The sequence below is a fragment of the Oenanthe melanoleuca genome, chromosome 17, assembly GCF_029582105.1.
Source record: "Oenanthe melanoleuca isolate GR-GAL-2019-014 chromosome 17, OMel1.0, whole genome shotgun sequence".
Classification (NCBI taxonomy): Eukaryota; Metazoa; Chordata; class Aves; order Passeriformes; family Muscicapidae; genus Oenanthe; species Oenanthe melanoleuca.
This window is the reverse complement of record NC_079350.1, coordinates 1,183,497-1,207,151: the sequence shown is the minus strand read 5'-3', so window position 1 is coordinate 1,207,151 and position 23,655 is coordinate 1,183,497. Positions and strand designations below refer to the sequence as shown.

The window sequence follows — 23,655 nt, the reverse complement described above, 5'->3', positions numbered from 1 at the left end:
GCGCCGAGGGCTGTGGGAGAAGTGTCAGGATTACCTCAGAAAAATCAACCGGGACATTGCGCAGCTGCTGACCCACTCCCGCTCCATAGGTACGGCCTGGCCAGCCCCAGCTCAGCCTCTGGGGGCCTGAGCCTTTCTAAACTCAGCTTTCTTTGCCTTCTGCACAGATCAGTCCTTCCTTCAGTTTTTTGGGGATGAATTTCTTCGCTTGCTTCTCACAAGATTTATCTTCTGTTCGGCTACTATGAGGATGCACAAAATCTTCCGGGTATGCAGGGATGTCTGTGCCTTTGTGGGAGCTTCAGAGCTGTCCTGGCTCAGGTGGGAGGGTCCAAGGAAAGGTGACTGATGCTCACATGCTGTCCCTGCAGCTTGCACTGAGGCTGTGCCTTGTGTCTCTCCAAAGGCAAGAAGTCTTTGGCTTGCAGGAGCCTGAATCCTGCAAGTAACACAGCAGGCACACTGCAATTCAGTTATGGCAATCTGGACAGCCTTATCTGCTAGAAAAATTCCTCTATAACTTAAGATTATTATTTCTACACAACCAAAAAGGTATAGAACAAGAGCATAAGAGGAAGTGGGGAGGAGTGGGTCATTATTTCTGGAATGTTTTCATGTGAATGGATTTTGAAAGGTCTTTGAAGTGTAAATGAATACACTAGATAGGAAGATGGTATTTTGCCTCCCTGTTGGTTAAAGCTGTGCCAACAAAGAAGTCTGCTCTGGATCTACACCATTTTATGTGAGTGTTGGCATACAGACTGCCTGCTCCATTTTAAGTACTGCAGGGAAAAGTGGGACTGGAGCATTGAAAAGTGCAGCATTCAGTTGTGGAGCTGCAGACATCCAGCAGCTCTCCGAGCCTAAGTCAGCTACCTGGGCTGCCCTGATACCAGGGAAAAGAAGTAGGTCTGTGTTAGTGGGGAAGAGATTTGCCCTCAGTGTCTTAGATACTTGTTTTAGGATGAGATGAATCTCCCACTGGAGATGCTTACATGTCTGTAATTTCAAGAAATGAACTCCAGCCTAGTAGGTAAGTATAGGTGAATATTTTTTTGTCTCTTTTAGTGGTTTTATATTTTTTTCTGCAAAGCCTCAGTAAACATACCAGTAACTATCTGAGATGAACAGGCATTTGTATTGCCACTGTAACCATCTCTGAGTCAATGGAAAGAGAAAACTGAAAATTCTAGAATATTTTGTCTCTGTGCCATACTGAATAGATTAGGGTGCAATTGGCCTTTTGCAGTCTTCTTCCTAGAGAGTGTGAAAGAAATGAGTGTCTGATTCTCTTTGTTTTCACTGTCATCTAGCAGGAGACTCGAAATTATCCTGAATCTTATCCTCAGCTGCCAAGAGATGAAACGGTGGAGAACCCTCACCTCCAAAAGCACATTTTGGAGTTGGCTTCCATACTGGATGTTAGGAATGTTTTCCTGGAAAACACACTCGATGACTATTAAAAGAAACTGTCTTACTGCAAAGGGGATTCCCTGGCCACAGATTTTGAATGGTGCAGTTTTATAATGTGAAAATCATAAAAGGAAGTACTTGATTTTATTTTTAAATTTAGGACCATTATTTTAAAAAGTAATAATAAACAGCTGTTAGTTGAGCTGTTCCATTCTGTATGGGGTCAATTTTATAAGCAGAAGTTTTCATGTCTTTTAAATGTTAAACTAAAGAATCACTAGAGGTTTATTTCTGGTCTTGTGGCTGTCAACCACATTTCCAACAGCTGATCCTAAGCATAGAAGTATTATTGGTTACCTTTAGCCCATATTTGTGGAAATCCTTTATTTTTATACAATTTTAAGAAATTGGAAAGAAAAAAAATCAACAGAAAAAAACCCAATATTTTATCCCCAAAGAGTTTGGATTTGAAACGGTAAAGATGGAACCACACAGTGCAAACCAACAATAGCAATAACACAGATTCCTTCATAACAAATATATTTTTTCAGTCTTAGGCAAGTGAGGAGACAAAACTGTGGACAATTAAGTTGCATTTGGAACAGTGCTTTGAAGTGAATTTGTAAAGATGCTTCATGTTCCCTATAAGTTTGATGCAGCAGTTTCCTGTATGAACTGTGTTCTGCTGGCCAAGGACCTGGTTGGGCAGGTGGTCAATAGATGAACAAACTGCAAACCCTGACAGTCAGCCCCCACCTCTCCCTGCCATGTGGGGCACCCTGCCACAGGAGGAGGTGTTTTTCAGTTGGAGGTACTATTTAGAAATCCCAGCATTTCCAGCAGGTGTTACCCCTCCTGTGTGTGTGTGGATGGAATGTGTGGCTCCTGCAGCACGAGCACTCCCTGGCAGCAGCTGGGGGGATGTCCCAGTGATTGCTGATGTTACAGGACTGTGCTGTCTGTGCTCATGTCTGACCCCACTGTGCTACAGCCCTGTGCCCCAGGAGAGGTCCTGATGTTCCCCTTGCAGGTGAAACCAAGTGGGAGCTGTCATGACCTCCTGGATGTTTTGCATGTCCCCCCATGACCCAGCCCTGCCCTGGAGCCAGGAGCAGGGAAGGGCTGTACCTGTGGCTCCCCAGCCCAGAGCTCAGTGTGGGTGTCTGCAGGAGGACAGTGGCCTTTGAGAAGGGGCTGGCTGGCTCATTTGGGACTGCACTGCCTGCCCTGCAGAGCCAGAGGAGCTCTGGCAGCTCCTGGCAGTGCAGGGTGAGCAAGGGTGAGGGAATGGAGATATTGTATTAAATGGAAAAGCCACTTGTCACTGTTCCATGGGCTGCTAGAAAAGTGAGAGGACAAGTCCAGTCAGTGCTTTTTGTTGAACCCCACCAATGTCTCTGTGCTTAGGTGGAAACAGTGCAGAACTTGGTGAGTGCTGTGGTGTCATGATAATCCTGGGTGCAGAACACACTCAGGGTGTGATCTGGTCAGCCAGAACAGCACTGGTGGATCCGTTCTGCTGAGGGGGCACAGTGTGGAACAGCAGGAACAGCTGCAGTGTAGCTGGGGAGTTTGCATGAAGGTTCTTTGTAGCTGGGCTGAAGCTTGCACCATCCATTCTTTATTTCCCAAGTGTACAAAATCCTGTGAATGCTTGTGTTTGTCCTAAGCAGTCTTGAAGCTGGTACATTGAGACCCCCCCTTGGTGCTGCTCTTTGGACTCTGGCAGGACTTCATTTCCCAGGCTGTGGAGTCTGATCTGAGGAGTGTGTGTTTGTGTGTGTGCATGTGTGTGCTCGGCGTTTGTGTGTGTATGTTCAGCACACATACATCTACTGGCTGGTGTAAATTGTAAATATGTATATATGTATAGGTACTTGTATATGTATTAAAAAGAATGAACCACTACAATGTCTATATACAAAATTTATATATACACACATACGCCATGTTGGGTGGATTCCAAAAGGTGCTGCACATCATTTGTGGTTGTACTAAAGGTTATGGCTCTTCTGTCACTGTAATTTGCTGTTTCCAGGGACTTACCTTGGATCTTGAAGTAATTGAGAACTGATTCCAGGTACAGGAGCCCTTAGTTAGCCAGGGGAGTGGGTACCCCTGTATGTACTACAGTGATAAGATCCATGTATTTACTGTGAAGCTGATCCCTGCCTTTGTGCCTGGTAGGAGGCCCCCAGTTGCTAAAACGTGGGATTGTGTGTGGAGGCTAAAGATGCAGGAAGCCTTTAATGCAGCAGCAAGTGAGAGGCAGGTTATCTGTTGCTGTTCCTCTACCAGCAGTGTTCAGCTTGCATGGAAAAAGGGAATTGAGTTTTCCCCAGCTCACTGCCTTCCAACCAAATGCTTTTGCTTTGCTTTAGCTTTTGCTTTGATGAAGCTATTCTTATTTTGGTTCCATCTCTGTGGAAGAGAAAAGAGTATGCTGTTTCCAAGCAGAGGAGTGAGGATGATGATGATTCCATTCGTGGGCTGGTGAACCTCTGGGACATTGCTTGTGAACTGACTGGGAAAGCCTTGGTGGTCCTCACCTTCCTTTAGCCAGGCTGAAGTGGGGAGTCCTTGCTTGTGACCTGAGAGGCTTCTACCATTTGCAGCCCTTCGAGGAAGTTCTGTTTGATTTTTGCCAAGGTAGATTTCATCAGAGAAGAATGCACTTTTTAAAATACAAAACGCCCTGAAGAAGCTGGAATGTAGGAGGAGAATATAGGCCTTGAAAATTAGTTCAGAAGTTGAACTTAGCAGCAATGACTGTCCAAGTCAAAACTTAATTCTTGAGGTTCCTAATTCTCCTCTTACCTGCTGATCTTTGTTAGAAGGTCTAGTGCTGGGACGTTCAAAGATAAAGATCTCACTCCTGTTGTGTTGGGAGGAGTATGGAATTGTACTGTGGAAGCAGAGGGCTCATACCCTCTGTCTGCTCTAGCTGTAGCTAGGATGAGTGTCTGGTCTTGGATTTTGAGCCAGCCCCTTCTTTCCCACCCAAAGAACTGCATTCAAGATGAAAATGTTGATATTTTCCCCTCCAAGTAAAAGCTTGTCTTGTTTAAACTAAGTCATTCTAAACTTGTGCTACTGTGTGCTCTGTGCTATGGTCGTAGGTACCTCTCGGTGTATGCTTGTGTGTACTGAAGAAAATCTGGTTTCTGTATCTCGCAGTCCTCAGTGTGGAAGCGAAGCAAAGACTGAACCATTTTTAAGTGAGAAGAGAACAAATCCTTCTCAGGCCTGATGCCTTCCCTCTTGTCTCGCTCTCCCTTTCTCCATGTATCTTTATTGCTTATATTAGCGGAGAAGACTTGCCAGCACCAGGCAATGCCAAATTAAAGGGGTAAATTCTGCATGTAATACATTGAGAGGACAAGGTGAACTGGACCAGCTGTGTCCTTACAGGACTGCTCCTGCCTGCCTCCCTACCCCCTGCATGTGGTGTGCTCAGATGAATCCTGCTCCCACAGTAGGTTTGTGCTCCTGCTCAAACTGGCTTTGGAACATCTTGCCAAAGTTACTGCTGTTGCCTTTTTTCCCCCTTTGACTTCTCAAAATAACAGTGACAGGGCAATACAGGGTTATGAGTCTTCAGTGCTCCCGTTTTTAATTCCTCTTGGGATGTGATGTGTCGTTTTATTTTGTGCACCAGCTAAATGGAGCACTAACTTCCATGAGCTGTGCAAACAGGACTTGCTCCCTGGAGTGCTTTCTTGAGAAGTCTCAGGACCTTTCTTTAAGTAATTTGGACAAAATAATGTCTGTCAAGTCATGACTGAGTAACTCCTCAAGAGTGTTCCCCAGGGAGATTGCAGAGATGTCTTTAAAGGATCATAGGAAACAGATCGGGGCAACAGGAAATTTGGCTTTAATCAATCATCTTCAAAAGCTACAATTTCAGTAATTCTGGACAGGCTTCTCCCCTAAGGATAGATGGAAGTGCTGTTCACAGCCCATCCCTGGCATGAGTTAGGAAGCACCTCCCCTGCCTCGCTGCCTCCCGTGTCCTGTAACCATGCTGTGCTGCAAGTCTGCTCCTTCTCAAAGCTAAAAATCTTGGAATCTTTCTGAACAGCTGTTTTGTCTTGAGGTTTCTTTTGTAAAAGCTTTGCCTGTGTTTGATTTCTCAGTAACTGTTTGAGTGCAGCTCAGTGGCACAGCCTCACTCAGTCCTGGTGCTGTCGGGAACAGGTCTGTGGTGGCTGTGGCTGCTCCTGGGGCTGAGGGAGCTCTGCAGGCACAAACAGTTACAGGAACAAGGGAGAAAATTTAATACAGAGAGCTGAAAATGCTCTGTGTGCCTGGTAAGGTCAGACTGGACACAGCAGCTGGGGCAAAGCTCTCCAGAGCAGATTATACACTCCTGAAGGGGCTCTCTTACATTTGTAACATCAGACTTTTAGAGCAATACTGTTCTGTGACCAAATGTATTCAGGTGCTTTGAAGATCAATAGAGATCTGCTCAATAGGACAGAGGACACACATAACTGCTTTAGATTTAGGAGTGACAGCCACTTTCTGTTTTCCTGTCTAAATCATTACTATGCCAAGACTGAGGAGAGTTAGTTAAGGATTTCTGAATCTGACATTTTTTGGTGTTAAGGACTATTTCTGAATTCTGCCCAAATCCCAGATGCACGCACAGATGTTTTGTTCCTGGTTTCATTGCCGTTGGGAGCAGGCCCCAGCACAGCTTGCTGGCCTGCAGGAGCCCCAGAGCAGAACAGATCTCACCAGCCCAGTCCCAGCAGCTGCTCCTTCCAGAATAAACCCTGCTGGGAGGATCTGCCCCCCTGACTTCACAGATGGCTTTTGGCACGTGTTTATTACCGTTCTGCCTTTGAACTGGTTTGTTGGGAGCAGGATTCTGCCTCATGCAGGCTGAAAAGCACAAGTTGGTTCTGCCCTGGGCAAGGCCCAGCGAGAAGGATGAGGGGAGCGCAGGTGGGAGCGTTTGGGAGCGTTCTGGGAATGCAGAGGGACCGTGCCTCAGGCAGCCCAGCTGCCGAGGTACAGGGAGAGTTTTGCCTCTCTGAGAATCAAATTATTTATTACCAAAAGTAATTTTATAGTGAATTGGTTTAAAGTTATTTTACAGCTGTGTGCCTGTATATCGTATTTTGGTAAAAACGGATATTTTCCTTAAAATATATAGAGATATATAAATAAACTTTTTTTGGAGCAAATGGACTTTTTTTGCAAGGGGGTCTGTAATCGCCAAAGCAGTGTGATGCCAGAAGCGACTGCCGTTGTTCGGGGAGGGAAGGAGCGCGTTTGTGTTGCTGCTGGACACTGCGGGGAGAAGCGAAGCCGCGATGGAGCCGGGCCCGCAGAGCGAGCGCCAGCCCCGCGTCCTGCTCGTCACCGCCTCTCCAGCCTTTCCAGAGACTTTGGAGCACATTTCCGTTCGCTTTTGTCCCCGCCGCGCCGGAGCCGCTCCCGCCCGGTGCTCGCGGTTGTGCCGTGTCCGAGCCGTTCGCTGTCCCTGTCCCGGCCGCCCCGGCCCCGCCGGCGGACTGTGCTGTCAATAAACTGTGATATTCGCTCGCACCGAGCCGCATGGTCCGGGGCTGCGACTGCGGCTGGGAGGAGCGGGCGGGCCGCGGGCGGAGCGGGGCTGAGGGAGGAGCGGGAGGGCCGCGGGCGGAGCGGGGCTGAGGGAGGAGCTGGTTCGGAGGGCGGAGTGGGATCGGAGGGCGGAGCGGGATCGAAGGCGGAGCTGAGTAGGAGGGAGGAGCGGGACCGGGACTGAGGGCGGAGCAGAATCGGAGGGCGGAGCGGGACTGCATTGAGGAGCGGGACCGAGGGCGGAGCTGGTTCGGAGGGCGGAGTGGGACCGAGGGCGGAGCTGGTTCTGAGGGAGAAGCGGGACCGAGGGCGGAGCAGAACCGGCGCCGCTTCCGCCCCGCGCGGCGCTTCCGGGTCGGCGGTGTCCGGAGAAGCGGCGGCGGCCGCGGGAGCGGCGAGGCCCGGCCAGGCATGGGCGGTGAGGAGCGAGGGGACGGAGAAGCGGGAGAGCAGAGGGCGGCCGGGCCGGGGAGCGGCGGGGACAGGCCTTCGATGCCTCGGGACAGAGCAGCTCCGCGGGCCGGGCCGGGCCGGGCTGAGAGGACCCGCCCGCTCCCCGGGCCTGGGCCCGCCGCCGTTTGGGGCCGTTGGTTTGGGACTTTAACGGATTCTGCTCCGCGAGACCCGGTTTTTCAACGTGTTGTAACAGATGTGATGTTAAAAGGTTTTCTGTTGCCTTTGAATGATGCATGCTAGTGGGATTTTTTAGTGTGGGACCCATTTCTGTTTGATTTGCAGGTACTGCCAGGCCTTGAGGGCTTTAATGACTCTAGAAATGCAGTAAACCAGTGGATGAGGCTCAGAATTAAGTCTCAGCATTTGGAAGCTTTAGACAAGAGTGCCAGTGTATTAAAGGTTGGAGGACGTGGCTTTCCGAAGCACCTGATCTCTCAGGGCTGCAGAGCAGTACGATGTTTGCCAAATTGAAGAAGAAGATCGCAGAGGAGGCAGCGGTGGCCCCCCGGCCCGGAGGAGCCGCCCGCATCCCCAGGTCTGTCAGTAAGGAATCCATCACGTCTGTGGGAGCAGACTCCGGAGACGACTTTGTGAGTTACACCTTGCTTTGAAATCTCATTTCTCTGACAGTGTTTTTATTAAGGTTTTGCAGACAACCATTTTAAGTCTAGTGTGTGATTTGAATATGTGCCGTAGTGTCTTTGTAAGTGTATCTCTTAGTGCATAAATGTATCATTAGCTTGAGTGACCTTAAATACTGACTGTTTCAATACAAAACGTTGATAAATTGATATAAAATATTGAATAAAGCTGTAATTATGTGTAAGATGCATGTTAGTAAAATTAATTACTGAAGCATAGAATCCTGGAGTGGTTTGGGTTGGAGGTGACCTTTAAGCTCCATGGATAGGGACACCTTCCACTAGACTAGTTTGCTGCAAGTCCTGTCCCACCTGGCCTGGAACACTTCCAGGGACAGGACAGCCACAGCTTCTCTGTCATTAGAACAGCCAGCTAGATGCTGGCCACTTTTCATTTTACCTCTTGGCTTCCTGGTACTCTTCCTACCTGAGACATTGTGTATGTCTCTGCTGAAAACGTGTGCAGTATTGTTGCACTAAAACTATTGCAATTCCTCTCTTTCATTATAAAACATCGTTCAAACAAGTGGTAGAATTGCAGGAGTGTGTGTGTTAAATGAAACCCTGGAATGCTCTGGCACCTCTGCCCTGGATGGCTGGCTGTCACATTTTTGAAAGCCTGGATTAAGGCAGTGTCACCCCACTGCTGGAGCCAGCAGGACCCACTGCAGAGCCAGCAGCAAGTCTCTGTTTGCTGTCTGCAGAGTCAAGAAGTTATTTACACAGTTGAGCTATAAATAATTTTTTCTGAAGCTCAGCTGAAATTTCAGTTCTGTTAAGCAGGAAGTTGGAGCTCTTAATGTTTAAATACATTTTATAGTGGAAATATATTAGTCCTGTGTTTTTCTGAGATATTTTTTTTCTTTAGCACTTAGTAAATTCTCATATAGAAATTCTGTTTACCATCTTGCAAGTTTGTAGAACAGAAAACAAATAATGGCAGTGACTGAAGTCTTGAGTGGTTTTCAGAAAATCTTCAAGAATTAGTTGTTTTATCAATATTCATTTAACTGCTCTTGCTATTGATTTTTATGGAGCAAAAACCACCAGAGGACTCATAAGTCATTTATGCAGCAGATTTTGTGTGGACAGATTGCTGCATCAGGGCTTCAGTGAGTTTATCCCACCTGAAAAGCACTACTGCTTTTTTTCTAATTACTTTGATTTTCATGGCTTTCTCCTTGACCTTTCCTGGTGCCTGTGCTGTAGGGCCTGATTTCCTCCCCCTCAGTCATTCCATTCCCCCATCTCCTCAGTGACAGTTTGGACAAACAGTTCCCAGCCCCAGCTCCTTCCTAAGCTTTGTGCTCTGGGGAGCAGGCAGCCTGGCACTATTAAGCCCTTACTGGTTTTCTTCTTCAGCACTTTTTACACATTCTGCTGTGCTAGTACAATTTTCCCCTCTATGTGGAAAACAAGTGCTATTCCTAGGCAGGAGAGTGGTTGCTATCCCAGACTTAATGTATGGCAGAGTCATTTTTTCTAAATTTTGTAAGTTACAGGGTGTTGCTTTTCTCCCAAGGCTTCTGATGGAAGCAGCTCCAGAGAGGATCTTTCATCCCAGTTGTTGAGAAGAAATGAACAAATAAGAAAACTGGAGGTGAAGCTGTCTGGTATGTGTCCTGATTCATATAAAACTTGTTACTTTAGGAAAAGTTTTCCTTTTAATTTACATGGTTTATTAAAAATTATGAGGTTAAGGTATTTTGAAAATTGATTTGTAGCAGCCCTGTTGATTGACAAGGGAGCATCCAGTATCATTAATTTTTTATGAAGGCAACTGGGTCTTTGCTGATTTCAACAATACATTTATGTGATTCCTTGGAACAGCTTTCTGTCCCATATTTCAAACAGCATCTGACTGAAACAACAAGCAAATGAATGCAATGGCCATGAATTAACCCTTCCTTGCACCCTCCAGTACCAGACACCTTTTCTGAACAGAGTTAAAGATATCACTGTTCTGGATGAAGTAAAAAGGGAGGGACAGTTGTTCATTCTCTGGTTCTGCTTTTGTCTGTGTGACTGACACCCCTGGGACAGGCCCTTCTGTTTGTGCCAACCCTGTGGACAGTACAGAACTATCTGCTTGTGTTCATTGTTGTGGTCACCCAAGTTTTCCTCAGCAGGAATGATTTTCTGATTGAGAAAATCATTGTCATTTGCCACTCATCCTTTTTTCTTTTTTTTTTTTTTTTTTTTTTTTTTTTTCTTTTTTTTTTTAATTTTTTTTTTTTGTGTTACCCTAAAAATATCCTTCCCCAATGTCTGTCCATTCCTGGTCTGTTCTTCTCCCTCCTCACACAAGATTATGCTGATCAGATCCGAAATCTGCAGAAGATGAAAGAGAAGCTTGAAAATGCATTAGAAAAGCATCAGGATTGTATGTATTTTTCTTTTTTTTTTCCTTTTTGTTCAGTTAAATTGAAAATTGCTGTGGTTGGAAGGAAAAAGGTTTGGTGTACAGGTGTGCTAATGATTTCTTTTCAAACTGTGCACCTCTGTACTGTGAACAGTTAAAACACAAGTTGTTACCTTATTTACAGCATAAAAAGCATCAGCAGCGTGTTGAACAAAGTTGCTATTATACTCCTTCTGCCAGATTTGGGGCTAACATGCAGGAGAGACCTTTTGGAAACTCACAGCTTTGTTGTAATCCAGCAAGGAGCAGTATTCCTGTCTGCAGTTAGCTTTGGCTCTTGGCCAGTGTGCAAGCAGCGTGAGGGAACAAGTAGCACAGCACTAGTGCTACAGTCAAGATGGGGCTAATTGCTTGCAGAAGAAACTCTTTAAAGTTATAAATAACTTACAGAAAAGTGAGAAGCAATTTTAAAAGAGGAGTTTTTAATATAGCTGGTGGTTCTCTGTTGATAGCCTCCATGAGGAAGTTTCAGGAGCAGAATGAAGCTCATCAGGCCAGTCGAGCCAAGATGGCTGAAGGAATGGCTTTGGCCTTGGGAAAAAAGGACAAGGTAAGAGGGCTTGAGCAGGACTTTTGACTCTCATGACCCTGATGTTTTAAGGAGGTGTTGCTATTAATTAAAATAATTGTTCAGCACTGTGTATGAGCGTGCCAGCACTGAGGGAAGGAGGGAGCTGAGCTCGGTGCCAGGAATGGTGCAGGACTTGTCACTGCTCAGACTGTTCCAACTGGTTTTAACAAGAGCCCACAGAAGCTCCTAATGAAAGGTTAAGCTTGTGCTTGGATAAGATTCAATGGCAGTGGGCATGTTGTCACATTTATTTTACTTGCATAAAACTATTATGTATTTGGGTAGCATAAATGGTTCCTCAGCCTTTATCTATTCAAGCACTGGCTGTTACTGTACTGCTGCTGATTATTTTTTTAATCATTACCAAAGCTTAGTATCTGCTAACACTACAAATTCTTCTTTTTTTTTTCTTTTTTTTTTTTTTTTTTTTTTTTTTTTTTTAAAACCATAATTGCTGTCCTTGAAAGTCTACAAATGGATTTTATCTCTTTTCTTTCTTTCTTGTTCAGGAGTGGATGGAAATACTTGCTCAAGTTGAAAAGGTAATTAACCTTGGATGTTTTTCTCGGGGAATGTAGTGTGTCTCTGTGTGTATTTGCAAACACCATCTTGCACACTTCCAGTTCTATCAGAGCTTGACTCTGTTCAGCCCTTTTTATTATTTGGTCTTTCTTCAGTGGGAGAAGCCAATCATTTGCTTTTTGTTACCAGCCCAAATGCTTGGGGAGGTCCTTCTGGCTTTATTTTTCAGCAGGGAAGTAGAGAACAATGGGTTGTGATGGGAAAGTTGTCCTTCTGTAAGGTGGAACATTGTCCATTTTTAAGAGTTCAGTTTAGATGATCATTAGTGGCATTGTAATGAATTGAGATTTCTTTTTATGTTTTTTGAAGTTTGGTAATTTGCACTGTGACCTGAATCTGAAAGGATTTCTAATTCTATGTGGAACACCATCGGGAGCTCTACGGCTGCAATACAAGATTTCTTTCCCAGAGTGTTTACCTAAACTTCCATTAAATTGATATGAGCATGCAGATATCCTTTGATTTCCTTTGGTTTTTTTCATTTATCAGGAAAAAAAAATGCTTCAAACACAATTACAAGAGATGAGGGAGCAGAGTTTAAACCTTTTCCAAAAACGAGATGAAATCGATGAACTGGAGGGCTTTCAGCAGCAGGAAATTGCCAAAGTTAAACACATGGTAAGAATATTTTAAACTTTTTATTTCCTAAAATTTTTACTAGCATATTAAGTTAGTGGTAGCCCAACATTCTTTTATTCAGCCTTTATGCTTGTACACAGCTTTGGTTGGTGTCAAAATCCTAACAGTAGGTACTGAACACGATATTACATAGTTTATTATCTCACTTCATTCAGCCCACAAATTAATAAAACAGGCATGTTTCAGTGAAAAGATTTATCAGTTACTGGTCATCTGTAATGCCAAAGACAATCTTCTAATATTCAGCTTTTGAAAAAGGAAGAGTCTCTGAGCAGAGCAGAGCAGGAGCTGGAGGCGCGCGCTCAGGAGCTGAGCCAGGCCAGAGCGGAGCTGCAGGAGGCCAGGGCCGAGTCCTCGGGCCTGAGGAAGGATCTCCAGGACCTGCAGCAGCAGCTCCTGCAGCTGGAGGCTCAGAGGTATGAAGCTGAGCATTTCACAGGAGCAGTGCATGTGTTTCCCCTGTATTTTTACTTCATGCTCAGTTCTGTCTCTTTGGAAGAGTTTATATGTGTAGTGAGTTGACTGAATTTTTTCCTCTGCAATGGCTATGGGGATGTAAATGCCAAGCCAATGATAGTAATACTTTTTTTGTAAATTATTTCCTTTTTTCATAGTTTGAATGCTTAACTGTCACTTTTTTTGGAAAATGTATAATCAAGCAGTGATTGATGATGGTGGCTGGTTTTAGGACAAGAAAATTTTGTTGATGCTTAGTCTATTTTCATAAGCAGCAGAATTACCTGCTAAAGATTATTTTTCTGGAACAGTATGTCACTTGTTTTTATTCTCTTTCTGTGAAGAGATGAACTAATGACAGCTGAGACAAATGCAGAAAATAAGATCACTGCTCTGGAGTTAAGAGAACAGGAGCTACAAACTGTCATTCAGAAGCTTTCTGTAGACTTGCAAAATGTAAGTTTGAGCCAAGTGAGATTTGATTCAAAGAGCTCCATGTCTGCAGAAGTTAGATTAGATATCAGTTATGTGGTGTTGGAAGTTTAAGTTTCAAAGTAAGTAATTTCTCAAACTGTTTAGGCTCGAGTGGCTAGTTCTGGTTGTGAGAAGAGACTGGAAATGTTACAAGCAGAGCATGAATCTCTGAAGGTGGAATATGAGCAGCAGAAGCAAAAGGTGAGATGCATTCAGATGCATGTGCTGTTGCTGGTGTAAAGGTGCACATTTGGGTAGTGTACACCTTTGTGCAGTTGGAATTTTGGTGTCTAGAAAGTGTTCCAGGATCATCTTACCTTTTCAAATAGGACTTCCCTTTCTACTGGCATTTCCAAAAGTCAAACCACAAGAGATTAGCTGAAAGCTTCATTATAAAAAAGATTCTGTGATTTCTTACTCTCACAGATGACTTTTGAATTTACTGAGAGAGAGAAACTTACTGAAGAGCTGCAGGAAAAGGTGTCTTCCCTGGAAAAAAAGCTAGAAAGAAATCTCTCAGGAGATGAACACGTGCAGGAGCTGCTCAAAGAGGTAATTACACAATTAAAGGCTGCTTAGAAGTACAATATTAGGGAGTTGTTTGTTTTGGGTTTTTTAGATCATACATTACTTCTCACCCATGGAAAGAAAGCTGGTGATGTCATGCAGCCATATTTGTCCTGTCAGTGTGTTTTGGCACACTGTTTGTGCTGGGCAGAATGTGTGGGTGGCTACACTGAGCCTGCTTCTGTAGATTCTGCACAGATGTCTGTGTTGGCTTTTCTGCATTGTCTGTTTGGGCATGGCATCTGACTGCTTAGAAGGAAGAGAGCAGCTTTCTGGCAGCCCCACAGAAGGTGGAACAATTTGGGAGTTTTTCTAATTACAAAAACAGTGATTGATTTTCCTTGTTCTTTGGCAATGCAGTGGGACAGGGAGGGGAACTGTTTGCACATAGGTGTGCAAACAGAATGTTGTATGCTGAAAACCTCAGCCTCAGAAGTGCTAAACAACAGCTGAAAACAGAAACTAAGCTGTGGTTAATCCCCTTTCTCTCATTGCTTCTTGATCTCTTTTTCTGATGCTCAGCCTGGAGCAATGTTTCCCCAGCTGGGTCTTTGGAAGGCAAGGGGATGTTTGCTTTTCCCTGGTCAGGGTGCCTACAATCACATCACTTCAGTTTTGCTGTGACAAAAGGACTTGGCTTAGTAAACTCAAGGCAGTGTAAAGTTCACCTAGAGATATTAAAACATTCTGCCCCCCTTTTTTTTTTTTTTTTACCTTTTTAATGAAATAAAAAGGAAAATTTTAATTACCCCCCCCAAACTTATGTCTTTGTGCATCCTTCCTCATGTGCTTCACCTCAATGCTATGTTCAGAAAGCTGCTCTTGAGCAGAGGCTGGAGGAGAGCAGGCAGCAGGTACTGACAGACAGGACACGGCACAGTGAGGCTGTGAACCGGCTGGAAACACAGGTGAGCAGTTTTTAATTTCACCAGTTTCACACACTTTTCATCCTCTATGCCCTATTCCTCCTGCTCCCCTCACTGCACTCCCAGCCCAAGGTGAGACTGCACATTTAGCCACATTTAGTCTTGAAAGGAGAATAATTGGTGTCTCTGGGCATCTTCCCACTTCATGGGTGGAGGAGGGCCTACAGATGAAGATAGAGGGTTTGTGCAGATCCTCCCTGTACTAAGAAACAAATAACTCAAGTGCAGCCATTGCTGGGGCAGTGCTGTGGTGAAGAATTTCTAAAACCAGCATGTGTTAAATAGGCAGCCTCTTTCATCTCTGTGGTCTCAGGGATTTAACATTTACCTTCCCCTCCTGGGCCACTCTGTATTATGCAAACTTTTTTTAAGTAACATAGATACCAGTGGGTAAGGAATTTAATTCATTATGTAATTTTAGAATAAAGAACTGGAAGTGAAACTACAGATTGCAACAGAAACATTGAAAAAGAGCAAAGAAGCAGCTGCTGACCAGGATCTGAAGATCCAGAAGCTGGTGAGTATCCTGCATGTTTTACTGACCAGTAACAGATCACTCTTCAGCATCCCCAGAGACAATCACTTCTCTGTTTTGTTATTCAAGTGTTTGTTTTCTTGTTGTTTGTCTCCTGAGCTCCGTTCTGTGAGCTCATGACACTACTGCCAAATAAAAAACGTTCCCCAGTTTGAGAGTCTCTACTGGAATGATGTCTAATCTTGTTAGAGTGATGTCAAAATACCATTTTAATAATATGGTTTTCTTTATTTCTCTTAAGCAAACTCATCTAGAGGATGAAAGAAATCAACTGCAGCAACAGATTTTAAGTGAGAAAAATCAGTATGATCAGAAAGTTACTGGGCTGGAGTCTCAGATTGCTGCTCTTGAAAAAGCTTGGGAATTGGATAAAACAACAACTCAGCACAGGATTGTAAGTACAGAAACTGTCTGGTGGGTTCTGAGTCTTCACAACATGATTTTAACACAGCTTGTAGAACTTGCTTGTTGTCTGAATGTTCTTATTCAGCACTCCTGGTATTATAATAGAAGATATCATACTTTGAGGAACTAAATATGAACAAAGCATTAGATGTGTTTAGTTGTTTAAACAAAACATTAGAATAATTGTACTGCGTATTTAAACACTATTTTACAGAGCCAACTGGAAAAGGAAAATGAAAACCTCAAGGGAAGCAAAGAAGGATATGAGAACTCTTTAAAACAGCAAGAGTCTGAACTGAGCAGGCTAAAGGTGAGGGCTGAACTGGGTCCTGGCATTGTCCTGGGACAGAGCTGAGGCTGGGGAGCAGTAAACAGCACAGTGGGTTACATTCAGTGCTTGAAGACCTGTTATGTTCAGGGTGCAGGTACTTGGAGCTGTAAATAATCTCTGGTACTCAGAGAAATATGTTTGAGAAGCATTACAAAGGGCTGATCCTTTTCTGAACCAAAATGCTTGGGTCTGCCTAAATCAGGCAGAAATAATACATTCCCATATTGTCAGGGATGTGAAGAGCTTGTAAATCCTGCTAGCAGTGGTGAATACAGAATGGTTCAACACCAGATTCCACTCAGTGTTCAAACCAAAATGTTAAAAACTTAAATTAGTTGGGTGTTTACAGTTTATCCAATTTTGACTGTAATTTTAGATGGTTGAAATTTTTTCTATAGCTACTCCTGGATGCACAGTTGGAATAAAGATCTGTTGTAGCAAGGAGCTACTTCTTTGTAATAGAGACTTCAAGCTGAAAGATCTTGTAAGCATTGGGTTTGTTTGGGTTCTTACATCAGTCCTGTGTTGCTATTGCATATACAGAAAGCAGCAGTCAGTAAAATAAACCTAACTCATTTGGAAATTGTAGTGTGTCAGAACACTGATAAATGTAGTCCTAATAGATTTAGGGTTAAAGATGAGAGACTGACTTGATTTAGTTGTCTCACAACCTCCCAATTACTTCTGGTTTGCAGAATGAGATGAGCAGCAGAGAAACTGTCAGTGTGGAAATTGCCAAAGCATTGGAAGAAACACGGAAACAGAGAGAGGAATTACAACAGCAGGTTGGTTAATAATGACTGTTTTAAAATGTAGTTGAGAAGTCCCAGCCTTTCAAAGAGCAGACTGGGTTTGGATTTATTTATCCTAACATTCAGGACCATTGGCAGAATCATATCCACAGCATGTGATACAGCAGTGCTTGTAAACCTGAGACTGTTTCAGAGCCCTGTAATCTGTGAGTTGCTGTGTCAGTGCACCAGCCAAGGGCAGCCTCTGTCATCTGGCAGCTTCTTTTAAAGAAACCTGTTTGTTCTGGAGAGTTCCTTTCAGTGCCTGTGTCACATCTGGATTCCTCCAGAGCACAGCAGTTGTAAAATTGTACATTTCCTCATAGGGAGGAGCTTGTATCCAGACCAAATGTCAGTTCTAGGTAGTCTTATTTGGCTCTTGCTATATAAAAAGTGGATAATGTGAGCCTGTGTTTGTTTAAAATAGGAACTGTCAACTGAACAAGTTTGACTGGAGTTAGTCCCTTCTTCTGGTTTCTTTATTCTTCTGGGACTGCTGTAGACCTGTGCTTGCTGGGCCAGATCTGTGTAGAAGAGGTTTAAGGCCATCTCCTGTTTTGCTCATGGGCTTTTGCAGCTGCCACATGCTGGCTGTGACAATCTGATGGTGGCACAGAAGCCAAGTGGGGTTTAGCTCTTCCAGTGTTAACTTAAGTGCTTGTTACTGAGGGCAGCATTGTGGAGGTGATGCCTGCTGAGACTCTGAAGGATGTTGGATCTTTCAACACCCTCTTCCTGTTTTATATCTTTAATTACTTCTGTTCATTGTTTTTCTGCTTTGAAGGTTTCACATCTGAATGCCCTCATAAAGGAGAAAGACCAGCTGATTGCTGAGAAATGTAATCTGCTGCTAAAACAGAAGGAAGAACTGAACCAGCTCAGTCAAGGTTAGCCCAAATGTGTCTACTGTATCCCAGACAACTTTAAGTACAGTCTCTAGTTCTGGCCTTGCCTGGTAGATTGTAATTTTTCTAGATTTCTCTTCCATATTTAATCTCTTGGAATTTTCAAAATGGTATATTGTTCACTAACAATTGGACAGTCTCTCTTGTCTTTGTCTCTCCCCTGGCTTTCTGTCTTCATGACAGAGGAAATGAATTAGAAATTCCCATCTGATGTGCCACACTGTTACTAAGCAGGTTTCTCCTTTCCCAGACCATGAAGCTGCCTTGCTGCAGGTGCATCAGTTACAGTTGGACATAGAAGCAAGTCAGAGCCAAGCAGTGGAGAAAGAAGAAACAGCAAGAAAAGAAATTGATGAGCTGAAGCTGCAGGTGCAGGAGTGCCTGTTGGCCAGAGAGCAAGAGAAAACTGTGAGTGCAGTTGGAAATTCATCCTGTCAGACTTCCTGGGAAAAGAGGGAGGTGTGCAGGAGTCCCCCAGTTTGGACAGCCAAAAAGAAGTCTGGCTTTCTCCCTGGGGAGTGCTCTTGGGCTGCTAATATCATGATATCTCTCCACTTGACTATTTATTTTTATAGGTTTTAGAACTGGAGGAGTCAACGAGGGCCTTGAACAACGAGTGTTTCCCTTCTCCAGAAAACTCTGTGGTGGAACAGAACGGAGAGGTGGAAGCTGCAGATGTCATTCAACTTCAGAAGGATAACAGAGAGCTGGAACAGCAAATTGCTGAGAAAAACAAGGTGAACAGAAACAGCTGGTAGTCTTTCCCCTTTTAATTAGGAAGCCAAGTAATTGGTGCTGCCACCTTACAAGGACAGGCCTGTCCAGTTTGCATCCAGTACACTGTGAGTAAATGCTTCTCTCTGGATTGCACAAGTATCTACCAGCCATGAATAAAAACTGCTCCAAGAGCTGCATGAATCCTCATCTATTTTGGCAGAAAGATGCACCAAATGATACTATTTACAGCTTTCCTACAGAGCCCTTTTGTGTGAATTCAGTTCAGTTCCACGGTGCTGCCACACGAAAGCCCAAGTGTCCTGTCACATGCCTGCTGCTGTGTGCAGCTGGCAAGCCAAGGTTTTCAGGTTGCTTCTTCACAGCTGTCAGTGTTGGTTAATTATTATTTCATTCAGTACTGGATACATCCAGTGTCATGGGTTTTTCCAGATACCTGGGGGTCCTGACAAGGAATACTGTGTTAAACTCTCCTTTGTTGTGCTTACAGATGATAAAGCAGCTTCAGCAAAGAATGGCAGAACTCAAGAAAACTCTCCAGAAAGAGCTGGTAAGGGTTGTGTGTTTTCAATCTCTTCAGATGGCACTTGCTGGCAGGTATTTGCACTGTCATTCCAAAAGCTTTATTGCTAGCTCCCCTTTCATCCCTCTACAATGGTTTAGCTCTCCAAGAAAAAAAAAAAATCTATTTTAGAAAGATTAACAGAGGTTTTAAAATTGTTATTTTTGCTCTGATGTTGAAAATTATTCTGAAGAAAGTCCACGTTTGAAAGGCTCAGAGCAAATTAGTAATAGGAGGAAATGACCAAGGAATAGTTTTCACCATGGAGCCAGTTCCATGCTGATTTGGGTAACGTACACAGAACACTGACATCAACCAGCTCCTGTCCTGGAGTGTAGGGAGAGCTGAAGACACTTCTCTGCTGTGACCCCATGAAGGATGAGGAGCTGTTGATGCCCAGTGTTTACCCATGTATGGGTACAACCCTCTGTAGATATCCTGAACCCAGACTTCTCTCAGTGTCAAGCCAACAGCATCTGCAATGTACTTCTCTTTTTCCTCTGTGTTTTGTTTGTTTGTGTTATAGAAAATAAGGCCTGACAGTGAGGTACCTGAGCTGCGTACAAATTCTGAAGTGCCTAATGCTTCTGTGACTGTCACCAACAACTCTGACCTGAATGACTCGAGGGAGATAAACTTTGAGTACCTTAAACACGTTGTACTAAAGTTCATGTCCTGCAGGGAATCTGAGGTAAAGGTGCCACTTCTCTTTCTACATCTGTCTTTCTCTAGAAATTGCCACCTGCCACCTCCTAAAGACACTTTATGCCAATTCCATAATTTTACAATTAAAAAGTGTAAAGTGTGGGTAATAAAATAGCTGATAGCAATGTATTTGGAAGTACAGACTACTGTTAACTACTAGAAAGGGAAATGTGAGTTTTTAGGAGGTAGTTACATCTGGGTGTTAGAGATCTGCATCTACAAGAGATTCCCACTGCACTGCTCTGAAGAGCATATGGAGTATGAAAGTAAAATGGCTGTACGTTTAAGAAAGAGGAAAAAACCAAGAAAACTTCTAAATCACTTGCTATTGGTCTGTAAGAGGTAATTCCTTGTGCATTTGAAGCTCTTTGCTGTTCTCCACGTTGTGTTAAAAAGTCATGCCAACAAAGCACTTAATTGCAAGTCAGTGGATAAGGTAAAAAAAGAACTCTACAGTTTCATGGTATCAAGCTGGTTTAAACCACTTTTCAAAGCAGGGGCCAGGCTGCTTCTCTACTCTGAATAACCAGGCTCCCACTTGTCTTCTTTCTCCAAAACAATTGTTAAAGAACAGAAAGCCAGGAAACACAGAAGTAAGGTACAGGCTATCCTAGTCCACTGAAACTGGGACTAATGGGAGGCTGCTGGTCTGCTGAAATCTGTGACAGACATACAGACCTCTGTGCTGCACCATAGTCATGAGTGTAGAGCATCATAAACAACACAACTCTGTGGTTTCTTTCAGGCATTCCATCTCATTAAAGCTGTGTCTGTGTTACTGAATTTTTCACAAGAGGAAGAAAACATGCTCAAAGAAACTCTGGAGTACAAGGTAAGAGTTCTGTACCATATGTAGTCTCTAATGGGATTCCCAGGAGACAATGAAAATTCCTAGATGCTGAGAGATTAGGAAAAGTGTCTTTTTTCCAAATGTTAACTACAATAATAAATGTAATTTATTATTAAAATGTTGATCACGTGCATGCCAGAAATTGTCCATTTCAGTGAGGGAAATAGCAGCTTTCTGGTGCTCAGAGGAGTCGGAGCACAACTATGCCCAGTGGAATTTATCTGTGGGGAGAAGCTGCAAGCTCCTTGCCCACACAGAATCAGTGTTTAACAGCAGGAGCCTTATTCTGGGTTTGTCCTTTTGACATTGGGCTCAGGCACCAAGAACTGTCCCCTTTCCATGGGCTAAGATGAGATCTGCATGGCCCTGGCTGTGGTGGTTGGGGAGTGTTCAACAGCAAGTGCTGCATCATCCCTGCCCACACAGGGAGTTGGGATGTTCAGTCTGCAGATGAAGAGATTTCCTCACCATCTGGTTCAGGGAACACTGTAATGCTACACTGACTAAAGGCACCGTGTTTAGAGGACTGTAGAGTTCTAATTTGAAATTATTTTAAAGGAATATATGTAAGTATAATCCTCAGTCATTTTCACCTGTGGGAAGTGGGTGCTGTTCCTTCCAGATTTGATTGTGTGAAGCTGCCTCCACTTCCCCAGTCTGGAGTCTGCAGCATTCTGATGCATAAATAGGTCTCTCCATCAAATGATGAGAACATGGCTGTGTACCATATTCTTTCTTTTTCACATCTTGAAAGTGCACACCCTGTGTGATGTGTGTTGTGCTGTTGTGTCCTAGATGTCCTGGTTTGGCTCAAAGCCATCTCCCAAAGGCAGCATCCGGCCGTCCATCTCGAGCCCAAGGACTCTGTGGCCTTAAGGGAACCTGAAGGTGGCAGGCAGTATCCAGGCACTTCTTTCTGTGAAAAGAAAGCTGAACACACTGCTCCAGGTGTGTCTTAATCACTGTCATTGCAGTATTTTGTACAAGAACTTCTGGCTCTGTTTACAATACTAATACTGTGCAAGGAGACGTTTTCACTACAGACTGGAACAGCTCTGGGCTGGAGTCAGGGAGCACCTTGGTGTCTGTGATGAGAGCAGCTCCTTGTGCTCATCACTCCCAGGTTCCTGGCACCAAAGGGTTCTGAGGACCTCGCTGACAGCAGGGCTGCCAGTTCAGTCTCTTGGGGATGGCGATTCCAGCTGCTGTTCCAGGGTGCTGGAGTCCAGTGACTCTGGGCACAGAGAAGCTGCTTGTCTGGCTGTGGGAAGCCAGCAATGAAAAACGTGTTGGCAGAACAGTGTTGAGAGTGGGATGGTTTGCAAAGCCTTTCACAGGACAGGAGCAGAAGCTTTAACCAAAAAAGAACTCTGCCTTGCCTTCTAATACTGACATAACTAATGGTTGGCATTTTTTCATATCACTGTGTAATTTAAGGTGCATTTATCCTGGCCTGCAGTCCTCAAGGCTGCATGTTGATGATTATTTAATTTGAGAGCACAACTTTAGAGTTGTCTGATTTTACTTTTCTTAAAGAAAAATAATATTTAAAATGGTCTTAATTATAGTACCTAATCCTCAGTCGCCTTTAAAACTAATCCATTAGCCTGTTCCATAGGTTGTTAGCAGTGGGAAAAGGGGTAGGAAACCATTTTAAAATTTTAAAGCTGAGTTCCAGATATTGTAAATCCACACTGAAAAATACCTTTTATTTTAAAAAAAATTAAAAATAAAAATCTAGTGACAAAGGGTGAAGAATGCTGGTACTAAACACTTGATTCATTTTTTTTCTTCCAAGTTCTGCTAGCAACAAATCCTTATAACCAGGATCTGCCTCTCTGTTGTGGTTTTCTGTACTTCAAATACTGATGCTTAAAAACTGTTATGAATATGTTAACTGTGTCCTGACTGTTGTGGTAAAAGGAAATGCTGCTCATGAGGGGTTTGAGGGCAAAATTCAACTCTTAGTGAACAAGTGGTAGTTCCAGCAGCTTGTTTTCCTGATACAGTAAAGAAAGGGGACCAAGGTGGCACTTCCTCCCTGGAAGCAGAGTTTCGCCCATTTATTAACACCTCTGCAAAATCTGGGTCCAAATGGGAAGTAGCATTAAATCTGACTACTGAAAACTTGAGACCTATTTCCAAAAATCTACCCATGTATGGAGTTCAGTGAGCATGCTGCAGTTCTGGGAATTCTCTTACAAGTAAGTTCATACTTCTGTTAAATATAGTCAGGATAATTCAAGCTTTCTCCAGTGGAGATGCAGAGGCTCCAGACCCTGCTGGTCTCCCAGACAGCCCCACCCCAGACACAGGTACTGCCAGGAGCTGGTACTGAGCACAGGTGATGCTCCTCAGCTTAGAGCCAGGTTGGATTTGTCTGAAGTTAAGAAAACCAGCAGAATTTTTTGGTGCACTAGATCTTGTCCCAGCAGTTTACAGTAACCAGATTAATGGCACTTCCAGACAAGATAGAGCATGGAAGGTTCAGCCCTGCTCTACTGTGAAAATAGACAATCAAAAAGTACATTCATTTCAATTGTTTCTCTGAGATACAGCAGGGTGGAATAACCCTCTTGGTTCCGGGAAAGTTTTATTCTCTGAGATCTTTTCCTAACGTCCCCTTGCCCTGCTCTGTTTCTGTGGGACCAGGAGTCAGGATTTCTTCACTCCCACTCCTCCCTGCTGAATGCCTATTGGGTTTATGCTGATCCTGGCTTCAAAGGTTACTGATGAACAGTAAGGAAAGCAGGACAGGCAGCTTGGAATGGAGTGACAAAGTAAAATCTTCGGTTATATATTCACTAACATCTTTCAGATCCCAAAGCTCATAGAGGATCAACTTACCATAAACTAGTCCTTAAGTGTTGAATTTTTGTTAGTATCAGAGCAAGACTGGTGTGTATACATGTATTAAAAAGCTAATGCACTTTCCCTTGTCTCAGAACAGTGGTTATACATAATCCTTTCTATCACCATTGGATTTCTTTCCTTTAATGCTGTAAATATGGATTGTATGATGAAACACTATGAAATTTGTGGTGCAATACATTTTGGATCAAACCCCTGATCTTGATTTCTTTCTTTTTATAGTTCTGGTTATCTCCCCTGGGAT

The 23,655-nt window shown here is 43.8% G+C and overlaps 1 protein-coding gene across 4 annotated transcripts; it reads left to right on the top strand.

Moving 5' to 3' along the window:
- Positions 1–301: 301 nt before the first annotated feature.
- GOLGA1 (golgin A1) lies at positions 302–23,610 on the top strand. Of its 4 annotated transcripts, none has more exons than XM_056504988.1 (23): positions 302–7,405; positions 7,726–8,033; positions 9,607–9,697; positions 10,393–10,467; positions 10,959–11,056; positions 11,587–11,619; positions 12,149–12,277; positions 12,557–12,714; positions 13,099–13,210; positions 13,334–13,429; positions 13,655–13,780; positions 14,608–14,703; positions 15,143–15,238; positions 15,498–15,650; positions 15,876–15,971; positions 16,688–16,777; positions 17,568–17,670; positions 17,939–18,057; positions 18,264–18,425; positions 18,914–18,973; positions 19,512–19,676; positions 20,436–20,522; positions 21,336–23,610. In XM_056504988.1, exons 2-23 carry the CDS (start codon positions 7,899–7,901, stop codon positions 21,414–21,416), a joined length of 2,361 nt encoding a protein of 786 aa, XP_056360963.1. In that variant the 5' UTR covers positions 302–7,405; positions 7,726–7,898; the 3' UTR covers positions 21,417–23,610. The 4 variants fall into 4 exon arrangements, with proteins under 4 accessions (XP_056360963.1, XP_056360962.1, XP_056360961.1 ...); XM_056504987.1 differs by having other exon boundaries at positions 12,545–12,714; XM_056504986.1 differs by having other exon boundaries at positions 303–7,405; positions 17,939–18,096.
- Positions 23,611–23,655: the final 45 nt, after the last annotated feature.